Source organism: Bubalus kerabau, chromosome 1 (assembly GCF_029407905.1).
Source record: "Bubalus kerabau isolate K-KA32 ecotype Philippines breed swamp buffalo chromosome 1, PCC_UOA_SB_1v2, whole genome shotgun sequence".
Taxonomy (NCBI): domain Eukaryota; kingdom Metazoa; phylum Chordata; class Mammalia; order Artiodactyla; family Bovidae; genus Bubalus; species Bubalus kerabau.
Window position 1 is genome coordinate 12,964,382 of NC_073624.1, and position 21,283 is coordinate 12,985,664.

At 49.9% G+C, this 21,283-nt stretch overlaps 1 protein-coding gene across 1 annotated transcript in view; it reads right to left on the minus strand.

Annotated features, from left to right (window-relative positions):
• The window catches only part of IQSEC3 (IQ motif and Sec7 domain ArfGEF 3), an 88,232-nt gene extending 75,806 nt beyond the window's left edge, over positions 1–12,426 (minus strand). Inside the window, exon 1 of the mRNA XM_055566058.1 lies at positions 11,909–12,426. Coding sequence (XP_055422033.1) covers positions 11,909–12,426 — 518 coding nt within the window. The remainder of the gene's footprint in view (positions 1–11,908) is intronic.
• Between the last annotated feature and the right edge of the window lie 8,857 nt (positions 12,427–21,283).

Genomic DNA, 21,283 nt, shown 5'->3' on the forward strand with positions numbered 1-21,283 from the left:
AGTTCAGCACATAGGGTTTTAAAATGAAAGCCACCTGCAGAAGGACAGGGGGCCAGAGCAGAAGGACAGACTGCTTCCAGCAGAACAGAGAATGAGCTTCTCTAACAGAGGCTTCTCCATCTACGGCCCGGGGCTGAGACAGCCAGTGAGTTCCTAGGTGCCACGCAGAGCCAGGGAGCAAGCGGAACCTGCACGGTTGGGGCAGGGCTGAGGGAAGGACTCACTTCCCCAGCTGGCCGGCCACATCTGACTCCTGAGCCACAGGGTTCATTGAGGCCCCAATGTTCTAGGAGCCAGACTGAGGGGACCGAGCCACCCACAGACCCACCTGGAGCAGAAACTACAGGCCTCGGTACGCGCGTCTAAAAGCAAAGGAGGCAGCTGGAGAGAGTGGTCAGGAAGGCCAAGGAGAACTGACTGCCTTCAAATACTTGAGCGGCTGTCAGAGAATGAGGAGACCTGTTCTAAGCCCTCTGGAAGACTCCACCTTCCAAAAACACTTTTCAGCCCAGGTCTTGCCAGAGGGGGCCCCAGATAATACCTGTCCTTGAGGCCCCACTGGGCCAGGTGCCCAGGTTGCTGGGTGCTTTATTGGCATCGACTCTAAATTATCACGGTGGTCCTGGGGGGTTTCACTGTTCCTACTCCCATTTTAGAGACAAGAAAACCGAGGCTGTCACTGCTGAGGGCCACATCAGTACGTGATGGAGTCAGGGCTCAAACCGGAGGCCACGGTCTGGGCCACTACAGCCATCAAAGGCTGGGCCAGAACTCGAAGGCCATGTGATTCTGCTGCTGTGCAGTCGCTCAGTCGTGCCCAACTCTTCCCAACCCCAAGGACTGCAGCACCCCGGGCGCCCCTGTCCTTCACTCTCTCTCAGAGTTTGCTCAAACTCATGTCCATTGAGTTGGTGATGCCATCCAACCATCTCACCCTCTGGCGCCCCCTTCTCCTCCTGCCCTCCATCTTTCCCAGCATCAGGGTCTTTTCCAATGAGTTGGCTCTTCACATCAGGTGGCCAAAATATTGGAGCTTCAGCTTCAGCATCAGTTCTTCCAGTGAATATTCAGGGTTGATTTCCTTTAGGTTGATCTAGCTATGGCAAGCTAAGGCAGGGCTGGGATCCTCTGCCAAAGTGACTCGGGTACAAGGAAGGCTAGTGAGGTGGATGCTGAGTAGAACTGGACCTCCCTGACACCTCCCTGATCCCCGATCCTCTTCGCTGCCCCTGCGGCTTCTCCCAGAAAGGCAATGGCCCTTTCCACAGTCCCGGCTGAGACCTCCAGCTTGGATCGTCCGCACCCTAGGGCAGCGCCACTTCCCCCGCCCCTCACCAGAACCCGTCTCTAGGCCACCCGTCCGCACCCTAGGGCAGCGGGTCGGGTCTGGGGAGGGCCTGCTGCCCGGAAGCCCCAGCTGGGAGGGGAGGCGGGGGCTGGGATGCTCCCAGACACCGTGGGCGGGCGGCGCGCCAGTCGGGGTGGGGGTTCGGGCGAAGGGGTGCGCTGCGGGGGAGCAGCCGACCCGCGAGATGCGCCCCTCCCCACCCTGCAGGGCCAGGCGCGCAGGTGGGGGCAGCGGCCACGCTCCCCGGGCGCGTGACTCAGCAGCCGCCTCGCCAGGTGGGGCGCGGGGCACACAGCTTCCCGACGCGTGGGCGGTGGCGGGGGGGGGGGGCGGTTAGGAGGGGGCCGCCCCGTAGCCCCCGCGGGAAGCGCCGAGGGGCTTGTGGGCCGGGACGTTCTGCAGCGGCCACTGGCCAAGCCGCCCACGCAGCCCCGAGCCGGCCTGGCGCACCCGCCCCCGCGGAGCCCCCGGGACGCGCCGCCTGCGGAAGGGCTTCCCCAAGCTCCGAGCGCTCCCCTCCGGCTGCTCCGGGGTTTACGCTTCAGTGTCCGAGGGGCGGGAGCCTGCAAATCCTGAGAATCTGGAGCGGAAAGACCCCGCGGAATGCAACCCGCCCTCCCTGACCTGCGGGCCCTGGCCGCCCTGCACGGGGCCCCAGGGTCTGTCTCCTTGGTTTCTCGCAAAAAAAAAAAAAAAAAAAACCAGCGGATGCAGAGCTCCCTTCTTGAGGCTCTTAGCATTTGAAGTCAGTTTTCTCATCCAAGGTAAGTTGGTCCTGTTGCAGCGACCTCTGAACGGCTCAGCTTTGCCCCAGCCTCGGTGACCGGTAGGCAGAGAGGGGCCCAGAGGTGGGCAAAGACCGATTGTCCCCACTGGGCAGAGGGGACACCAAGGCCCACTGAAGGGAGGGGGGTAGATTTGCAGCAGTTCACACTTGGGGTCAGTGAGGGTGGGCACAGCGATCAGGACCCCAGAGTCCTGGCTTCTGGGTTCAGTCGAGCTGCTCCAAGAAACTGTCCTCTACCCACCCTTCCACTGCTGCCTCAGGGTGCCTTCACGAGCCTCTGGACTTCCCTTTGGCCCTCTCCCATGGGTCCTTAGGAGTTGAGTAGCTCCAAGAATATCCAGGATGCCCAGCAAGCCGGTTTGGAAGCACCCGGGCATCTCTGTTCCTAAAGACCAGTCTGTGCACCGGAAACGTTAGACACAGCCAGGAGATTCCCAATTGCTCTGCTGAGTTTTTGTTGCTGTTTTAAATAATCATTGTGTTGAAGTGATGTGTTGAATGAAAATCATGGTAGATTGGAATCATTTATCACGGAGGAAATTGTGGAATTCCCTTGCCTCTCCGCTGGGATGGGGAGTGCATTCCTGATTGGAAACAGGGAGGCAGCTGATTTGACCTGCTGCACCCAAACTTGGAGAGGTCATGGGCGCCAGGCCCTGGCCATAGCTGGGCCAGTTCAGAGCAGATCACTGCGGTTTAGCCAGCATCTTGCTGCTGCCAGCACCTGAGGGTCCAAACACAGCACCTCTGCAGAGTCCAAAATACCTTGCCCCTGTTCTGCCCACCTCCTTCTTCCCAGAGCTCACAGCCTCCAGAGGCCAAATCTCCTCCATGCTCCAGGCAAAGTGAGGGGGAGAAAGTGGAGGTGCTAGAGACTTGCCCCATTGGGGGACCAGGAGGAGCTGGCTGGGCAGCAGAGAGAAGCAAGCACACAGAGAAGGAAGCCAGAGTCGGGACAGCGTGCGCAGTCTGGGTGATGAGAAGGCAGCGAGGAGGCCTGTGCTGTGGGGTGGGGCCATCACCCCCTCCTCCAGCCTGGAGTCAGGAATGAGCCCACCCTCGCACAGATGCACCTTCTCCATCCCCCAAATGCAGCCACGCCAGACTCACACCCACTCTCCCTCCCGGCAGCGTCCTAGCGGTTCCCTGACCGGAGCTCACACCACCGCCTGGTGGAGAAACCGGAGAGGCCTGGAGCCTGGCTGCTGCTTCCCATGGCTGCTCCCAGGCCAGGCAGTGACCCCAGAATCCAACCCTTTCTCCTTTGTCTGTTTTCTACCTGGTGACACGGCAGCAAATCAGGTTTCCTTTCCCTCCCATCCTCTTAGACCTGTTTTCCATTTCTAGTTGAGCCTGCTGATGGGCTGTGTGCATGTGCAAAGAGAGAGAGAGAGTGTGTGTGTGTATGTGTGTGTGTGTGTTGGAACACGCCAAGGCTTTCTTATGCTTCATTCTTCCTAAAGCTTCCCAGGCTGAGGACTGGACTGCTCAGAGGCTTGGGTCAAAGGAGGAGGGGGCTCTCCATCCTCACGGGTAGAATTGAGGTGGGATGTACGCTCCCCAGTTGGCCTTCAGACCTGAGCCTCTGATCCAGCGTTTCCCAGGTGCTCAGCTGGGGAAACTGTGCCCATGAGTGTGGGCACCGCCCACCCCCTCATGGACCTCCCTCCAGCTGAGACTTTCTTCAGCCCTGACGCCGTACCCCCTCCCTCCACTCAAGGGTGGATGAGGCTGCCTGTGCCCTACGCACTGAGAGCTTATTCCTTCTCATGTTGTTCATCACACACTGCTGGGTATTGAGCTGGCCTCCATCCCCCACCCTTCTCAAGCTCATGTAACACCCACCTACTGCCTGCCAACATCCCCCCCACCATGACAGACCCATTAGAGTTGTGTGAGATTTTTGCCATCTAACATATTATTTTAAGGGCCTAGAAAGGATCAAAATTGCTTAACCAAGCACCAGGATGCTCCTTAGATTCCTGCCTTGTGAATTTTACAATGGGGCTCATTGGGGAAGTATTCCTTCTCCAGCGCAGATAATTTCAAAACTAGCCAGTGTGGGAGTGAGTGCCCCAGGTCCCTCCCCTTTGCTTGCCAGGCAGTGCTAATTCCTTGCAAAATACAGTGGATGTGAAGACCACTTAGGCTTCATCAGCCTCCCCTGTGAGCCCTTCAACACCTTCTGAGCCTCCTGCCCCAGCTGTTAGACATCTCTTCCCTTGTCAAGCTTGTCCTCAGACACTGTTCAGATAAACTCCCATGCTTTCAGAGCCAAACGTGTTGTTTTTCTCCTGTCCTAGGAGAATTTGCATTTTAACAAGGGGGATAACCTGAAGTCCCCAAAGGAGTCTCTAATTGTGGAATTGCCGGCCTAGGCAAGATGTTCTGGAAGGCAGAGAGACCTCCCTGCTTGCCCTAAACCCCTGTAACTGGAGGTAAGTTTGGCCGTGCACACCGACGGGGCAGCGCTGACTGGTTCTCTCAGCCCCTCACTGCACACTGACAAGAGCACTGGATGAAGAGCGTGGAGAAGCTGAGTTGTAAACCTAGTTCGGCCACTAATCAGTTTGGAAGCACCAGCCCCTTCTCTCTCACGCCATGGTTTCCTCATTTGCCAAATGAGAAGTTCGGTGCAAATGACCTTCCAGAACCTTTTCAGCTCTGACATTCGCCTGACATTCGGAGGGTCTGGGGGACCCTGGTACAGCTCCCAAGGCCGTCCAGCCCCTGGGGCTGTAGACACCTTCCTGGTGGGGGCAGGGGTGGGGTGCTTCTCTGGGCAGGACTTCCACTGGCCGGCAGGCCTCCTGTCCACAGTAGCCCGCCCCCTGCTGGGGAGGGAAGGTAGTGCTCCGCACAGTCCCCGCCTGGCAGTTGCATAACCCTCCCAATGGGATGCTCTAAACAGCAACAGCACAGCAGCCTTTGCCCTGCCCTGCCCGGTGCCACCAAACACACACACACACACACACACATACACACACACACCCCCACCCCCACCCCCACCCACCCAGGCCTTTGCCTGTGATGGCCTCACAGCCACAACCACCTTTCCATCTTCTCTTTTCCATTTGTTTTCTTGCTGCTGTTGTTCGGCTGCTAAGCCGTATCTGACTCTTTGTGACCCCATGGACTGCAGCACGCCAGTCTTCCCTTGTTTTTTTCTAGAAGGTATTTATTCTAAGAGAGTCCTTGCAAGATGAAACTCCTTTAGCCTCTGGGCTTGACCAGAATGAAGCAGAGTCCTCCCCCAGCCACCCTGACTGCCCAGCTTCGGCCAAAACGCCACATCGGGTCAGGCCTCCCACTTTTCTCAGCCCTACTCTGTCTCCCTTTCTGACTGCAGAGTCCTGCGAAGAGTGGGTCTGCCTTCTCCCTTCCCTTCCCAGAATGGGAGAATTTGGAGAAATGGATTTAGCTTTCATTCCAGTGAACGGGAGTCATTCTCCTGGTTCAGACTCCATCCCCTACCCTTCCCTGTTGTCCTTGACAAGGTCACATGCGAGATGACACTGTGGTTTCCCCATTTAGAAGACAGATGAGGTCATTGTTACCACTGTGGGGTGTTGGGTGGCGACTCAGGTCCCCTCAGTGTCCATAAGAAAAATGCAAACAATCTGAAAATGCAGCTGAAGAAATTCAGGTTGGGCTTAAGGAAGCAGTTCCCAGCTATTGAGTTGTGAGACCTCCCCACAGCTCACTAAGGGACAACGGGTTTGTCCCGCCCAGCTGCATTTCAAGGCAGGCTCCCATTCACATATCTGGTGCACACTGTCCAGAGGTTGAGTGGTGGTTGAAGAAAGGTCACACATAGAAATGTGGCCTGGAACACTTCCTGAAGGAATCCTCAACCTGGATTCTCCTCGATAGCTATGGTCTCACTCTGGATGAAACTTGGGTCCTGGTTTCTTTATCTGTAGAAATATTACAGTGTATTGAGCACTTACTACGTGCCCAGAACAGCTTAAAATATATATAATCTAATTTAAAATTTTTTACAACCCTTTAAAGTAGATATTATTCCTTATTTCATAAAAAAAAAACAAGGCTCAAAAAAGGTATAAGGGAACTCTACTCAGTGCTCTCATCACCTAAATGGGAACCCAGAAAAGGGGATATATGTATACATGTAGCTGATTCACTTTGCTGTACAGCAGAAACTAACACAACATTGTAGAGCAACTATCCTCCAATAACAGTTGAAAAAATAAATGTAAGGCATTCCAGCTGGTAGCTGGTGGAGCAGGATTCATACCCGGTATGCCTGCCTGCAAAGCCCAGGTTCTGAACCACCTGGATCTTGAAAACTCCCAGGTGGCTCAGCGGTAAAAAAATCCACCTGCCAACACAGGAGACGCAGGTTCGGTCCCTGGGTTGGGAAGATCCCCTGGAGGAGGAAATGGCAACCCAGTCCAGTATTCTTGCCTGCAGAATCCCCTGGACAGAGGAGCCTGGCAGGCTATAGTCCATAGGGTCGCAAAGAGACACGACTGAGCGACTGAACAATAGCAACGTGGTTTCCTTAAGTTCCTTTTGGCCTGAATAACCTAGTTTCTCCCTCCCGCTACTCCTCCTCCTACTCGAGTGTTAATGCCCTTGCTGCCTGAAGTGGACAGGACCCTCCATTCCTGTGTGAACACAAGAAGCCCTTTGCAACTTGTGTGGGAACCCACACTTCATGCTTCTCACGAAGCAGAGGAGGAAGATGCTGCGGCGGCCCCAGCCTCAGAAGTCCCACCACATGGCCTTGTGTTTGGGGGTCTGCCAGGTGCAAGGAGCGCATCCCCAGGACCTGTTCCTAAGATACCCCTTGCTAAGCCGCTGCCACCCTGGGTCCTCTGAGAGTTCTTGCAGGCCCCAGTGGAAAACGTTTAGGGTCTGCAACAGGGCCGTCTGTGTCTAAAATTCCTTATGTGGGGTTTAAGTCCAAGATCCAGGCCTCTTTCCAGACCGCGGTCCAGCTGATTGTCTGGCTTTCCCTGATTTTTCATGTCACCCTCCCCCCAGACCTGACCCATCTGCCTTTTTTCACAAGTGACCTCTGAAACTCGGGCCACATAGATATTTGCTGAATCAGCAGGACCAACTGCTGCTCCTCTCACTGGATTTCGGGCCAAGAGGAAGATGTGCCAGGATGGCCTTGAGAGGGCCTCTGCTGTTGGCCGTGTGGTTCCAAGAAGGGCTGGGGAAGGAAGGAGGTGGCATTGGAGCAGGCACGCAGGTGACTTTTCTCTGGAGTCCTGTTGTTTTGGGCTGAGCGTGAGGAAGGAGCAGTGGCCTGGGCCCTCAGAGCGGCAGGGGACGGCAGAGCGCCACGAGTGTCTGCCCGTGCCAGCTTCTGGGTGGGCAGAAGACGCCCAAGCCCTCCTCCTCTCAGCGAGCCTTCACTTAGGCCCCTTTTCCAGCTGGCCAGCCTGGTGTTGTCCCCTCCTTATTGAGATGGGCCAGAGGAGGACAGGGAGGCTGGGGAACAAGAGCGTAGTGTGACTTCCTCAGCTAGCAGGGGTTTTGGCCACTGGGAAGAAAGGACCAGTACTGAGTTCTTCCTACGTTGATGGGTTTAGCCTTGGGGGGTGGGGGGTGGGGTGATGGGGGAGGGGCTGTAGGTCAGAGTGGGGAATGGTAAGTGCGTGCATCACAGACATTTCCTTGGATCGACTCCTCCCAGCTCTGTCCCCCGACAGCTGTCCCTGCCTCTCCCTGTTCCTCACGTAAACCCTTGGCAGCAACCTCGGAAACCTCTCTGGGCTGTGGATATGCTATGTATGCTCTCCTTTTTACCCCATTCTGTTCTGATAGAGGCAGGCTCTGGGAACCTGCAATCCGCTTAACACTTACCAAGACGTTTGTAAACCCGTGTCTTGAGTGCATTGAGCACAGATGGTCTGTGTCTTTTCTGTCTTTTCGCAGCAGAGAGTGCAGGATTTTGAATGGATACAATAGAGTTGACTGACAGACCTTCACACACTCTTAAGAGCTCCCATGAGGGGCTCGTTTTGGAGATCTGCCACCTCCAGGCAGACAACCTTGATTCAGTAGGAGCACAGATGCCTGCTCCAATCAGGGTCTCAGACAACAGGCTAGAAGTCACTTCCAGTATTCTTCCTGCCATCCCCTGACTCTGGGGAGCACAAGACCATGGTGCTCAGATGGCCCAAGATTTAGTTTATGCTTAGGATGGGAGCAGAGAGGAGGAGACTTCTCTACACAGCTTACATGGAAGCAAAGGATGGAAGGAAGAAAATATGGGGAGGGGGTGTGTTTGAGGGGAGGGATGAAAGGGGGAAGACAGAACATATAAAAAAGACAAAGGAGGAAGAGGAGAGGACAGGAGCTCCCGAGACATTCAGAGTTCATGGCCCCATGGAGATGGGGAGCTCCAGGGTAGGAGCTGAATTTGAATTATAATGAGAGAATCTTAGCCTGCCTCCAGTAATCCTCTGCCCATGGACGTGAGGACTTGGGCAAGCCCTGGGATCCACTGGCTCTAAACACAGGGCTGGGTGGACAGATGGACACGTGCTCAAGCAGAGAAGCTGTGGCCACACTGAAGCCTGGAGCTTCAGGCTGGGTCATATGCTTCCATGGCGAGGAAGGGACTTTGCTGGGTCAGGCTGAAGCTCTGGCTCCAGCCAGGAAAGGGATAATCAATTCTGTAGAGGCTGTGAGCCTTGATTGAAAAAATAAAGAGGAGGAAGCTAGATTGCTGCTTTCATTAAGAGGCAAAAGCAGTGGGGGCTGGAGCTTAGCAAGAGCCAGGAAGCAGCAGAGAAAGAATGTTAACCCCTTGGGTGTCATTCTTCCAAATGTCTTTACACTCACCCATTCCCACATTGTTGCTTCCTTGACCTGACCTCCAAGGCCACCAGCTTCGCAGCTCCCTTAGCTGGAGGAGGGAGAGGCTGGGTGGCATATTAATGGAGATCTGATGACAATTAAACGATCTATTATTTCTCAGCCCCAGGATCCCCAGGGCTCCCTCCTTTCCTGGATTCGGGGAGGAAGATGAGTTCTGGGGATAAGAGATAAGCTGTGTGGTGAGATCACAAGCCTCACAGTGCCTGGTAACCCTCACCCCTGCCTCAGCAACTTCACCAGGGCTGCATTCTCACCCTACTAAGGCCAGAAAAGGGGAAGGAAGAAACGAAAAAGGATTTCAGCAAAATTATGAAGGAGAGACCCCTCTGCCGGCTCTTCTTCCTACGTCAGCATGCCCAGTAGGGAACTGATTCAGCAGGGAGATTCCCAGGAGAGGCCCCAGGAAAAGGGCTGCTGGCTCGGCTCTCTCTCCCCCAATCTCATCCAGTCCATGGAGTGCTGCCCATATCTAACCCAACAGCACTGAGAGGTTGGGTAGGAAAGGACAGACATGCAAAACGGGTGTCATGGGTGGAGAGCAGGATGGGGCCAAACTTGTAGTCAGCAAAGATGATTCCTTCCTGAGGTTCTACGGGGGAAACTTGGGCTGAAGTTAAGCAAAAAAGTGGGGAGACACGGGGATCCAAAAGGCATTAGTCTGCCTGGATGCCCAAGATTTCCCATCCAAGCGGGGAGGGAGCTGAGGGAGGAGGTGAGGCATTTGTTTCTGAGCTCTCTAAGTCTCTGGGTGTCTAGGCTTGAGGAGCAGGGTGGGGTGAGCTGACAGATCTGAAGAAAGGAAGGGGTTGCTGGCAGTGTTAACCTCTTGGTACCTGGCACAACTTCCTGAAAGATTTCCAACAACTTCCACTCTCTTCCACCATTTTAATTACTTATTTTTGTCCTGCTCCATTGGGAAGGAAAAGCAGGACAAGGGAGAGGGGAAGATGAGGACATGATGGTTTCTCTCCAGTTGTGACATGTGAGGCTGGATAGGAATCCAGATGATACCTAAAGCCCCTGGGTTCCCAGCAAGAGCCCCTGGGCTGGAGAGTTTGGGCTCTTTAAGCTGCTTTGGGGGCCACAGCAAAGTCCTTATTCAGGAGAAATGAGCTTTCCTCCACCCTTCTTGCCCACACAGTCCCCGAAGGGATGCAGAGAAAGTGGGAATGTGGTGGAAAAGGAGGAGGACACCAAGGAGTGTGAAGAGAGGAACCACGATTCCCTGGGAACTGTGGCTGCCCTAGGAAATGGAATAGAATAATTCACCCCCTATTTGGGGTGGGGGGAAACACATGGTATTTTGGATTTTTTTTTGGTTTTAGATTTTTTTTTTCACCTTTTGCTGAGCCATGGGCAGTAAGGGAAAACTGCGTTTCTGCTTTTTCTGCCAAATAAGGAAAGAAAACCGTGACACTGAAGGGAGAGCAATGGGCCATTGAGGGAGCTTAGGAAAAAAGCCGCATCTTCTTGGGGTTTGAATCAAACGCTGTGGAATCATCCTGGATCTTCCCCTCTTAAGAGCCCAAGATTTTGGTCACATCTACCATGTGTCCTGACCCAGCTTGTCTAACTCTGCAGTAGATCTGAGGAGAAAATGAGCCTACATCAAATCTTCACAAGTATCTGTAGATTAAAGGATGCCAAGGCTGCTGAAGATGACTCTTGGCTCTCCTCCTTTCCCACCCCCAACTTCCTTACCATCCCCATTGTCAGGGTCAGGTGCTGACTAGCTTCTGATTTCCCATGAGCTGTTCTTCCATCACCTGTCTCCTCAGAGAAAGGAAGCTGACATGGTCACAGCCTTCCCAACACAGAGGAGAGAATATTCCAGTCTTCTTCTCTTCTTCCCATATCCCTAGTTCATGGACGTTGGATGTAAAGAAAAAGAGCTTGAAGTTTTAGAGTTTCTCATTAGGAGCTAATAAGCATATTTCTCTCTGGACCTAACATGAGATTCCACTTATCACCAAATAACCAAGGGGAAACAAGATTTGCAGTCACCAGCCATAACAGGAATTACATCCAAATGCCAACTCCGTTTGCCAACTGTCTCATCATTATTCCCTTTCCACGATTGCTAACACCTTGCATAGAAATCCTCCTTGAGTCGGAGGGTAGAGCTGTAACCAGACAGACCTGACACTATAAAGGGATTCTCTGTAGGCTTGATGGGTTGTTACCTGGCACCCCTCTAGATTTGTGGGGATTCAGAAGAAAGAGGGTCCACTCAGGTCAGAGCAGAGTAAGCTTCCCCAAACAAGCCACTCCTGGCTTTTGACTCCCACTCCATCGGTTAAAGAGCTAGCTTGTTCCCCTGGGAGATGCTTTCTCCCACCCTCCTCTTCCTCTGTATCCAGCCCCCCTTCCTTCTCACATCATCCTGCCTCTCAGCCTTATGTTCTGCCTCTCAAATCCCCTCAGACCCCAGTTCTACTCTTCCTGGACCCTGCCCTTTTTAAAGCTCTTAACATGTCTTTTTTTCATATCTCCCTCTCCATTCAAATAATTTTACTACCCAAACTCCCATCCAGATTTTCCCTAACTTAAAAAGATTCTTCAACTGTTCTCCTTTCTTCAGTTTAATCTTCCTCCCTAACTTCGCCCCCAGTCTTGTCCCCTTTGAAATCTGCCAGTTTTCAATAACCCTGATCACTTAACCCCCATGTCTTTCCTCCTCTGACCCCTTTTGCTCCAACATCCCCCAGACCCCCTCGAACACTGATGTCGTTCCCTCCTTCCCCCCAAATCTCCTTGACATACTTCTGCCCCTAAGCATCTTCTCACCCCTCCACTTCACACTGCCCTAGTCCTCCAGACTCGGGTGCATCTGATTACCCCCTCGTCCCCCACTCACGTCCGTTAGCTTCCCTCCCTCCCACAACGGTTCCCATGCCTTCTTCCCCACTCACTCGGGTCTCCTGCTCAGGACGCCCTTGCCGAGGGCGGCGGGGGATTTGTGCTGAAGGAGGGTTCCAGCAGCAGCGCAACAACTCGGGGGACGCTCCTTCTCCTTGTCGGCCACGGCCCCGGGCGCCACCGGGTGCTGGTGGGGCGACTGGGGCGCGTGAGCCCTGCCGCTGGGGCCCGGCTGGGGCTGAGCCAGGAGCTGTCCGTGGTGCTGAAGCGGGGGCTGCTCGGGCGCGGGCTGTGGCGCGGCGGGCGGCAGCTGTCCGTGGTCCTGGAGCTGCTCCTGGGCCCCGGCGGTGGCCGGCGACGGGGGCACGAGCCCGGGCGGAGGCTGGGCTTGCAGCAGCTGCTGGTGCTCCCACAGGCTGCGGTTCTCGGCGCTTAGCTCGTCCAGCCGCCGCTCCAGCTCGTCGATGCGCTGGCGCTGGGTGTGGATGAGGCTCTGCTGGTTCTGCACGATGGCCGTGAGCTCCTTGAGGTAGAGCACGGCGCGCACCGGGTTCTCCAGCAGGCTCTCCATGCCGCCCGCCGCCGCCTGCGCCCTGCCTGCGCCTCGGCGGGCGGCGGGGAGCGCGAGGGCGCGCACGAGCCCAGCAGCCCCGGCGGTCCGCTCGCCTCCCTCCCGCCGCCGGCGCCGCGTCACCGCCACACCGACATTCACACACGCACGGGGGGCGGGACCGCGGCGCCCGGGCCCACCTTCCCCCTCCCATCCTCCCCCTCCCACCCCCTCCAGGCTTCGTGAGGAGTCTTGGCTTCCTGCAGGGCTGTCAGGGGCGGAGAGAGGCGAATGAGAGAGCGGGTAGAGGTTCAGGATAAACGGAGGGGCCCGGGATGGATGACATGAATCTGGCAAGAAGGCATAGCCGGCGAGGTGGAAGTGAGGTGGGACCGGGAGGAGAACAGAAGCAGATAAGGAAAGAGGAAGCAGAAAGGGAGAGGATGGCGAAAAGAGACAGAAATGTACGAAAAAGAGGAAGTCTGACAGGTCACTCGTTCTTTTTCCTGTGTCCAGTCATCCCAGGGGGTGAGGGTCCATTTTAAAGACCTTCCGAGCAGAGGCCACCCTTGCCTCTTGCGTACTCGGCAATCTTGTATTCTGCTGGGGGAATCCCCCGGAACAGGAGGGTCATGGGACACTGAGAGACCCCAGACAACATCTGGTCCTACTTCTTCAGCCAAGGGGAAACTTAGGCGGGGAAGGCTGTTTGTTTATGCTTGATTTTCTCTGGGAATGAGACCTCAGGACAGTTTTAGCCATTCTAATAGGAACATGAACTAAATAAACCGGACCCTCTGTGTCATGGACTAAAGAGCTTCCAGAAGCTTCTTAAAGAGATCATTCTGTTTGGAAAAACATCTATGAAATGCATACTGCACGGAACACTGTGCTGGGTCGTGGTAAGATAAGGGTGACTAGGATGGAATCTTTGGCTTCTTGAAGCTTATGATTAAGTAGGTGAAACAGGTAATAAACATTTCATTTCAATATTCAGTGGCGGTTGTAAGTGATAAGATGGAGATTGCCCCGAGTGCTCTAGGAGCCCAATGGCTTGGGGATTTGAGAGTGCTCCTTGGGGGAAATAACACTTGAAGTGGGAAAGATTTTCCAGAAAGGGAAAACAGCATTAGCAAAAGCTCAGAGACAGGAATCAGCGTGGACTGAATCACTCAATAATTTCTACAATAAATTTACATAAAACACTAAGTGCTAAGTAACATACTAGGAACTATACAGGCTAGCTGTAGCGTAGATCACAAGTTATCATTTCTGTATTCAAGAGGATTGCAACCTAGTAGAGTAGATATGGCATGCACATGAACAACTAGAATATAAATCAAAGTTTCTGTAAGAGACCTTTAAGCCAAGTGCCATAGGAGTTCGGGGGAGTGAGAAATTGTGTTTAACTATGGTGATCTGATAAGGAGGAGGTGTTATTCAAGCTGGGCCCTGAAGGATGGGAAGTGTGTCATCAAATAGACAGAACAGGGGAAGGTCGGGAAGATATGTCAGGCAGCAAGAAAAGACTAAGGAATGGAAATACAGCACCTCTGTTCAATCCAGTTTGGCAGGAAATGACCCTTTCCTCTGGGCTAGGAGTGCTCTTAGCGTATTTGTTGGACTGTTGCATTTTCCACACAGGTGGCCCACCAGCCTCCCTGTCTACCTGCTGCTGCCCCAGGGTGGGTATATCTGTTGATACCAGGTATCCAGTGAGCTGGGTCAGCCACACCCATCTGGTGCCAGACTTAGATGACCTTGGGAGGATCTGTGCTCTGCAAATATATTGGTTTCTCTGCACTTGGGTTTTTATTTTGCTTTCTTCCCATTTATTTTCCTAGCAGACTTCCTTTTGTAAAGAATAAGTGCAGAAAGCTTATCCACAGCTGAGCCAGCAGTTGTGAGAGCAGAGCACCCAGGAGGGTGACCAGTATTTCCACTGAAGAATGGAGATTAGAAGGTGGGATGAGAGTGCACACAATGCAAATGCTTTTCTTCTGAATTTTCTCTGCTTGCCTAGTTGATTTGTTGTCAAAACAAGAGTTGGCTGTTCCTAGACACCAATACTATGTCTATAAGTGAAATAGTCTGCAGCATAATTATCTATGGGGGCCCCTATTAGTTCTGCTGTGTTGGAATCACTTGGAGTGGAGCCCAAATGTTTTTATCTTTTAACTTTTTTCCTTTGATTAAAAAAAAAATTATTGAGTTACAACTCACATGTAATAGTATGCACCCACTTTGTATGCACAGTTCAATGAATTTTGACAAAAATTTATACTGTGTAATCAAAATTTCCATCACTGCAAAAAATGGGGTTATTACCTCATGCCCCTTTGCAGTCAATTGCTGTCATCCTCATCCCCAATCAACCACTGATCTGCTTTCTGTCAAGAGAGATTAGTTTTGCCTATTCTAGAATTTCACATAAATGGCAATCACAGAGAATATATTCTTTTGTCTTTTCTGTTTGCACAGCATCATTCTTTTGAGGTTCATCTGTTATAGGTATCAATATTTTGTTCCCTTTTATTTCTGAGTAGTCTTCTATGATATGGATACACTATAATTTATCTACTCGCTTATTAATGGATGGACATTTGGTTGTTTCTTGCTTTTGATTATCTTAAATAAAGCTGTTGTGATCATTAATGGACAGTAATTTATGCAGACATGTTTTCATATGTTTCATATTTTATGCTACATGTGTCTTCAGTTCAGTTCAGTTCAGTTGCTCAGTTGTGAATGACTCTTTGCGACCCCATGAATCACAGCACACCAGGCCTCCCTGTCCATCACCAACTCCCGGAGTTCACTCAAACTCATGTCCATCGAGTCGGTGATGCCATCCAGCCATCTCATCCTCTGTCGTCCCCTTTTCCTCCTGCCCCCAGTCCCTCCTAGCATCAGAGTCTTTTCCAATGAGTCAACTCTTCGCATAAGGTGACCAAAGTATTGGAGTTTCAGCTTTAGCATCATTTCTTCCAAAGAACACCCAGGGCTGGTCTCCTTTAGAATGGACTCCTTGGATCTCTGTGCAGTCCAAGAGACTCTCAAGAGTCTTCTCCAATACCACAGTTCAAAAGCATCAATTCTTCGGCAGTCAGCTTTCTTCACAGTCCAACTCTCACATCCATATATGACCACTGGAAAAACCATAGCCTTGACTAAACGGACCTTTGTTGGCAAAGTAATGTCTCTGCTTTTCAATATGCTATCTAGGTTGGTCATATAAGAAAGAAAAATCTAGAATTGGAATTGCCAAGTCATATATATATATATATATATATATATATATATATATATATATACATACATACATACATACATACACACACACAAATATTTAACAATAAGAAACTGTCAAACTGTTTTCCAAAGTGGTTGTACTGTTTCTTATTCTCATCAGCAGTAGGTGAGAGGTTCAGATGTTTCACATCCTTGCTATCACTTGGTATTTTTAGCCTTTTTTGGTTGCACTGGGTCTTTGTTGCTGTGCACAGGCTTTCGCTAGTTGCAGTGCAAAGGCTTCTCGTTGCCCGGGCTTCTCTTGTTGCTTCTCTTAGAGCATAGGCTCTAAGGCACATAGGCTTCAGTAGTTGCGGCTCGCAGGCTCTAGAGCCCAGGCTCATTGGTTGTGGCTTGTGGGATCAGTTGCCCCGCAGCATGTGGGATCCCCTCGGATGAGGGATTGAACCCATGTCCCTTACATTGCAAGGCAGATTCTTAACCACTGGAACACCAGGGAAGCCCCTGTGGGAAGAATTCAAGTTCTTTAGTACACATGGGGCTATTCCAACATTCTATTTCTTTGGGTATCCATTTTGGTAATTTGCTTCTCTTGTAGGCAGAATGACCTCCCAAAGATGTCTTAGTCTTAATCACCAAAACCTGTGAATGTATTAACTTATATGGCAAAAGCCACATTAAATATGTGATAAAATTAAGAATCTTGAATCACAAGAGTCTTTGTAAGAGGGAGGTGAGAATGTCAGAGAGGAAATGTGACAACAGAAGCAGAGGTCATGGTGAGGCAATTGCTCTGTGGTAGCCAGAGGGCAAGGAATGAAAGAAGCCTGAATGTGTGTGTGCTCAGTCATATCCGACTCTTTGTGACCCCACGAACTGTAGCCCGCCAGGCTTCTCTGTCCATAGGATTTCCCAGGTAAGAATACTGGAGTGCATTGCCATTTCCTTCTGCAGGGGATCTTCCCGGCCTAGGGATCAAACCCTGTCTCCTACATTGCAAGACAGATTCCCAACCACTGGACCAACAAGGAAGCCCTCTTCTCTTATTTTCAGTTTTTCTTTTTCTACCTACTTGTGTTTCCTGTACTAAAGCATATTGCTCTGGAAAATAAATATTTTGATACAAGCTGGAGCAGGAGTTGGGAGATTTTCTGTAAAGGGCCAGATAGTAAATATCTGTTGGAGAAGGCAATGGCACCCCACTCCAGTACTCTTGCCTGGAAAATCCCATGGACAGAGGAGCCTGGTAGGCTGCAGTCTATGGGGTTGCTAAGAGTCGGACACGACTGAGCGACTTCACTTTCACTTTTCACTTTCACACATTGGAGAAGGAAATGGCAACCCACTCCAGCGTTCTTGCCTGGAGAATCCCAGGGATGGGGGAGCCTGGTGGGCTGCCGTCTCTGGGGTAGCACAGAGTCGGACACTACTGAAATGACTTTGCAGCAGCAGCAGTGTTTCCTCTTGCTTTTCTTTTACTAGATTCTTAAGGTGAAAGCTTAGGTTGATGACTGTTGGACCTTTCTTCTTTTTTCATATAAGCACTTAAAGCTCTAAATTTTTGCTGTTTTTAAAGTTTTATAAAGCACTCTTTTTACTGTATCCCACAAATTTTGTTTTCATTTTCACTCAGAGCAAAATATTTTGCAATTTCCCTGTTACTTCTAAATCTTTCCATTATTATTAACAAGAAAAACAGACTGTAGATTGGACCATATAAAGTCCCAAAAGTTTCAATAAATGTAAGAAGATTGAACTCATATGTTCTCTGACCACAAAGGAATTTAATTTTTGTGGTCAGAGAACATATGAGTTCAATCTTCTTACATTTATTGAAACTTTTGGGACTTTATATGGTCCAATCTACAGTCTGTTTTTCTTGTTAATATATATTAATTTTTGTGGTCAGAGAACATATGAGTTCAATCTTCTTACATTTATTGAAACTTTTGGGACTTTATATGGTCCAATCTACAGTCTGTTTTTCTTGTTAATATATATTTTTTAATGTGGAGCATTTTTTTTAAAGTCTTTATTGAATATATGACAAAAATTGCTTCTGTTGTATGTTCTGCTTTTTTTGGCCATAAGGCATGTGGGATCTTAGCCCCCTAACCAGGGATTGACCCACACTCCTGCATTGGAAGGCAAAGTCCCAACCACTGACCTCCAGGAAATTCCCTGCAGTTAGTTTTGACTAATATTTTACATGCAAGTGCCTGATAGCCTCTCCAGCTTTTTCACCATTAATGTTTGCATGTGTGGTAGGCAGAATAATAGCTCCCGAAATGTCCATATCCCACCCTGAGAACCTGTGAATATGTTACCTTACATGGCAAAAGAGACTTTACAGGTGCCATTAAAATTATGACCTTGAGATGGGAAGAATGTCATGGAGGTGTCATCCAGGTGTGTTCAGTCTAACCACATGGTTCCTTAAAGGCGGAGAACTTCCTCTGGCTGTGGGCACATGGAGACATGACTACAGAAGAACGGTCAGAGTAGTGTAACTTGAGAAGGACTAGACCTACTTTATTTGCTTTGAAGACAGGAAGAAAGAATTCCTTGGTGGTCCAGTGGTTAGGACTCTGGCTTCCACTGCTGGGGCCCGGGGTTCAGTCTGTGGTCAGGGAACTAAGATGCCACAAGCTGCAAGGTGTGGCCAGAAAAAAGAAGATGGAAGAAGAGGCCATGAGCCCAGGAGTGTGGGTGGTCTCTAGAAAAGGCACGGTAACTGATTCTACCCTAAAGCTTTCAGAAAGGAACGCAGCCATGCTGAAGCTTTGGTTTTAGCCCAGTGAGACCCATGTTGAATTTCTAACAGAACCGTAAGATAATACATTTGAATGGCTTAAGCCACTCCGTTTGTGATCATTTGTTATGGCAGACACAGAAAACTAATACAGCAAGTTACATTTCCTCCCATCCTTTAAATCTATCTGTGTCTTTACATTTAAAGTGTTTTTTCTTTTAGATAACATTTAGTGTTGAAAATACAGTATCTAAAAGGAAAGTTTTACTGGGTGGGATTAAAGCAGATAAACACTGCAGAATTTTAAAAATCAGTAAAACTAAAAGATAAAGCAACAGAAACTGCTCAAACTGATTGATATTATTTCATGGGTCACCAAGTTCTCTATTCTTTTTTTTTTTTTTTAACCCTCAATCTTTTTTTCCCTCTGAGCTTTGTGAGGATGGGTTCACCTCTAGGAGTTCCACTTAGTTATTTTTTTATATCTTTCATTTCTCACCTCATTATGTTTATGGTTTTCTCCTAATTTGGGTCTCATTTTCCTGCTTCCTCAGATATCTAGTAAATGTTTATTCTATACTGGACTTTTAATTTTTTTTTCTTTTTCTTTTATTGGAGTATAATTGCTTTGCAAGTGTTGTATTAATTTCCACTGTAGAATATGCTGGGCATTTTGAACGTGACTCTGTTGAGTGCAGAATTTTGTTGTTTTCCTTTGAAGAGTGTTGGGCTCTGCTTTTATAAGTCATTAAATTATCTGTGGATCCACTTGATCCTTTCAAGACTAGTTTGTAAGCTTTTTTTTTAGGGCAACTCTTGGGCTAATTTATCCCTGTTGCCATGGTGTGATCATTCTGTCCTCTGATCAAATGCCATCAGGGTCTCTTCAGTGTGACTGGTGAGAACTCTAATCTCTTCCAGCCTGTGTGAGCCCTGCGAATGGTTCAGCTTAACCACCCACTCTATCCCAGTCATTATTTATTGAGTCTTACAGAGTTTACCATATTCGTGTGCATTCAGTGTTTAGCATCAGACCCAAGAAGGGTTCTCTGTGGATTCCTGGAGCTCTTTCTTCATATAACTCCTTCTCTGACTCTGCTCAGTAAATTCCAGCCACCTCAGCCTCCCTAAGTGTCTAAGTCCTCAGCTCAGAGACAATCATGCTCTGCTCCCCGCATGGCAATCTTTTTTTTTTTTTTTTACTTTTTGTTTAGCTGTAGTTGCCATGCTATACATTACATTGCCAAGACTTATCTTGTAACCGAAAGTTTGTAGTTCTGTCCACAATTTCCCATCTCTGGCAACCACCTGTCTGTACCTATGAGGTTTTGTGTGTGTGTGTGTTTTTTTAAGTTAGATCATGCAGTATTTGGTTTTGTCTTTCTGATTCATTTAACTTAGCATAATGCACTCAAAATCCATTCATGTTGTCACAAATGGCAAGCTTTCATTCTTTTTTACAGGTGAGTAATATTCATATATATACATATATCTCACATCTTCTTTATTCATCTGTTCACAGGCAGTTAAGTTGTTTCCATATCTGGACTATTGTGAATAATCCTGCAATGAACATGGGGGTGCATAAAAATTTTTTTTTAATTGGAATGTACTTGCTTTACAATGTGCTAGTTTCTGCTGTACAACAGCGCGAAGCAGCTGTATGTATACACATATCCCCTCCCTCTTGAGCCTCCCTCCCACTCTGCATTGCAATCTTGAAAGTTCCTCCCGAGGCCACAAGCCAGGGAGATCGGGGCTCACCTAGTTTGCATTCCTTTTCTTAGGAACCATCGCCCTGTGCTGCTGCTTTTCCAATGTCTGAAAATTGGTTTTCAAATTCACGTGTATACTGGAATGTAACAATTTTCTAGCCGTTGATAGAAGGAGGACAAATGCAGTCATAGTTCTTGGCTTCTGGCCAGTTTTTTGTGGCCGGGAGCCAAGAAGTACATTTTTAACAAGCACCCCAGGGGATTCTGATGCACCTTAATGTGGAGAGCTCCTGGGCTAGCAAGCGACAAAAGGAATGCCTCTCCGGTTCACAGGACACCTTCATCTTCGTGTTTGTTATCATTTCATCCTCCCATCCTCCCGCTGGGAAAGGCAGGCAGGGATTACCGTTCCTTTTTCAGGACACGCATGTTGAGGCCCGAGGAAGTCTTGAAAATGGTTGGGAGGAGTGAGAGAGACACCAGTGAGCAATTATGGGTAGTCATAGGGAAGAATCCAGCCATAGAAAAGGGCACTTACCTCCTTAAGCCTCAGAGCTCTCTCTTTTAAAATGACATGGTAGGAATACTCTAGTATTCCTGCCTGGGAAATCCCATGGACAGGGGAGCCTGGTGGGCTACAGTCCATGGGGTCACAAAGAGTCAGACGCAGCTGAGCGCACACACGCACCCAGTTACAGGGCTGCTTCTGGTTTCTGGACAGCCCACTCTCATTTTTGGGGAGTGGACTTTTGCTTTGCTTGATTAACTCTTGCTACTTAAAACTGCTAAAAAAAAAAAAAAAGACAGGTAGGACACCAGGTTAAATTGTGTGTGTGTGTACGTTTCTACACATATGCAATGCATAATCTACAATAAAATGTTTCAACATTGAGATCAGTTCAGGAAGACTTCCTGTAGGAGGTGGGATTCTAGGACCTGTCTCTTAGCTATGACGTGTGTGCTGGTAAGATTAGAATTCAAGGGTAGCCTGATGGCAGCCCGAAGGATACTGACAAGGGCTTTGATGCCCAGTGAACAGTGGGTGATTCAGTTTTTCTGGCCCAGGATATGAATTTGTGCCTTTCTTATCCCTCAATGACCTGACAAGGACCGAAGGCACTGCCACCTCTGTCCACAGGGTGAGGAGCAGGGGGTCTTC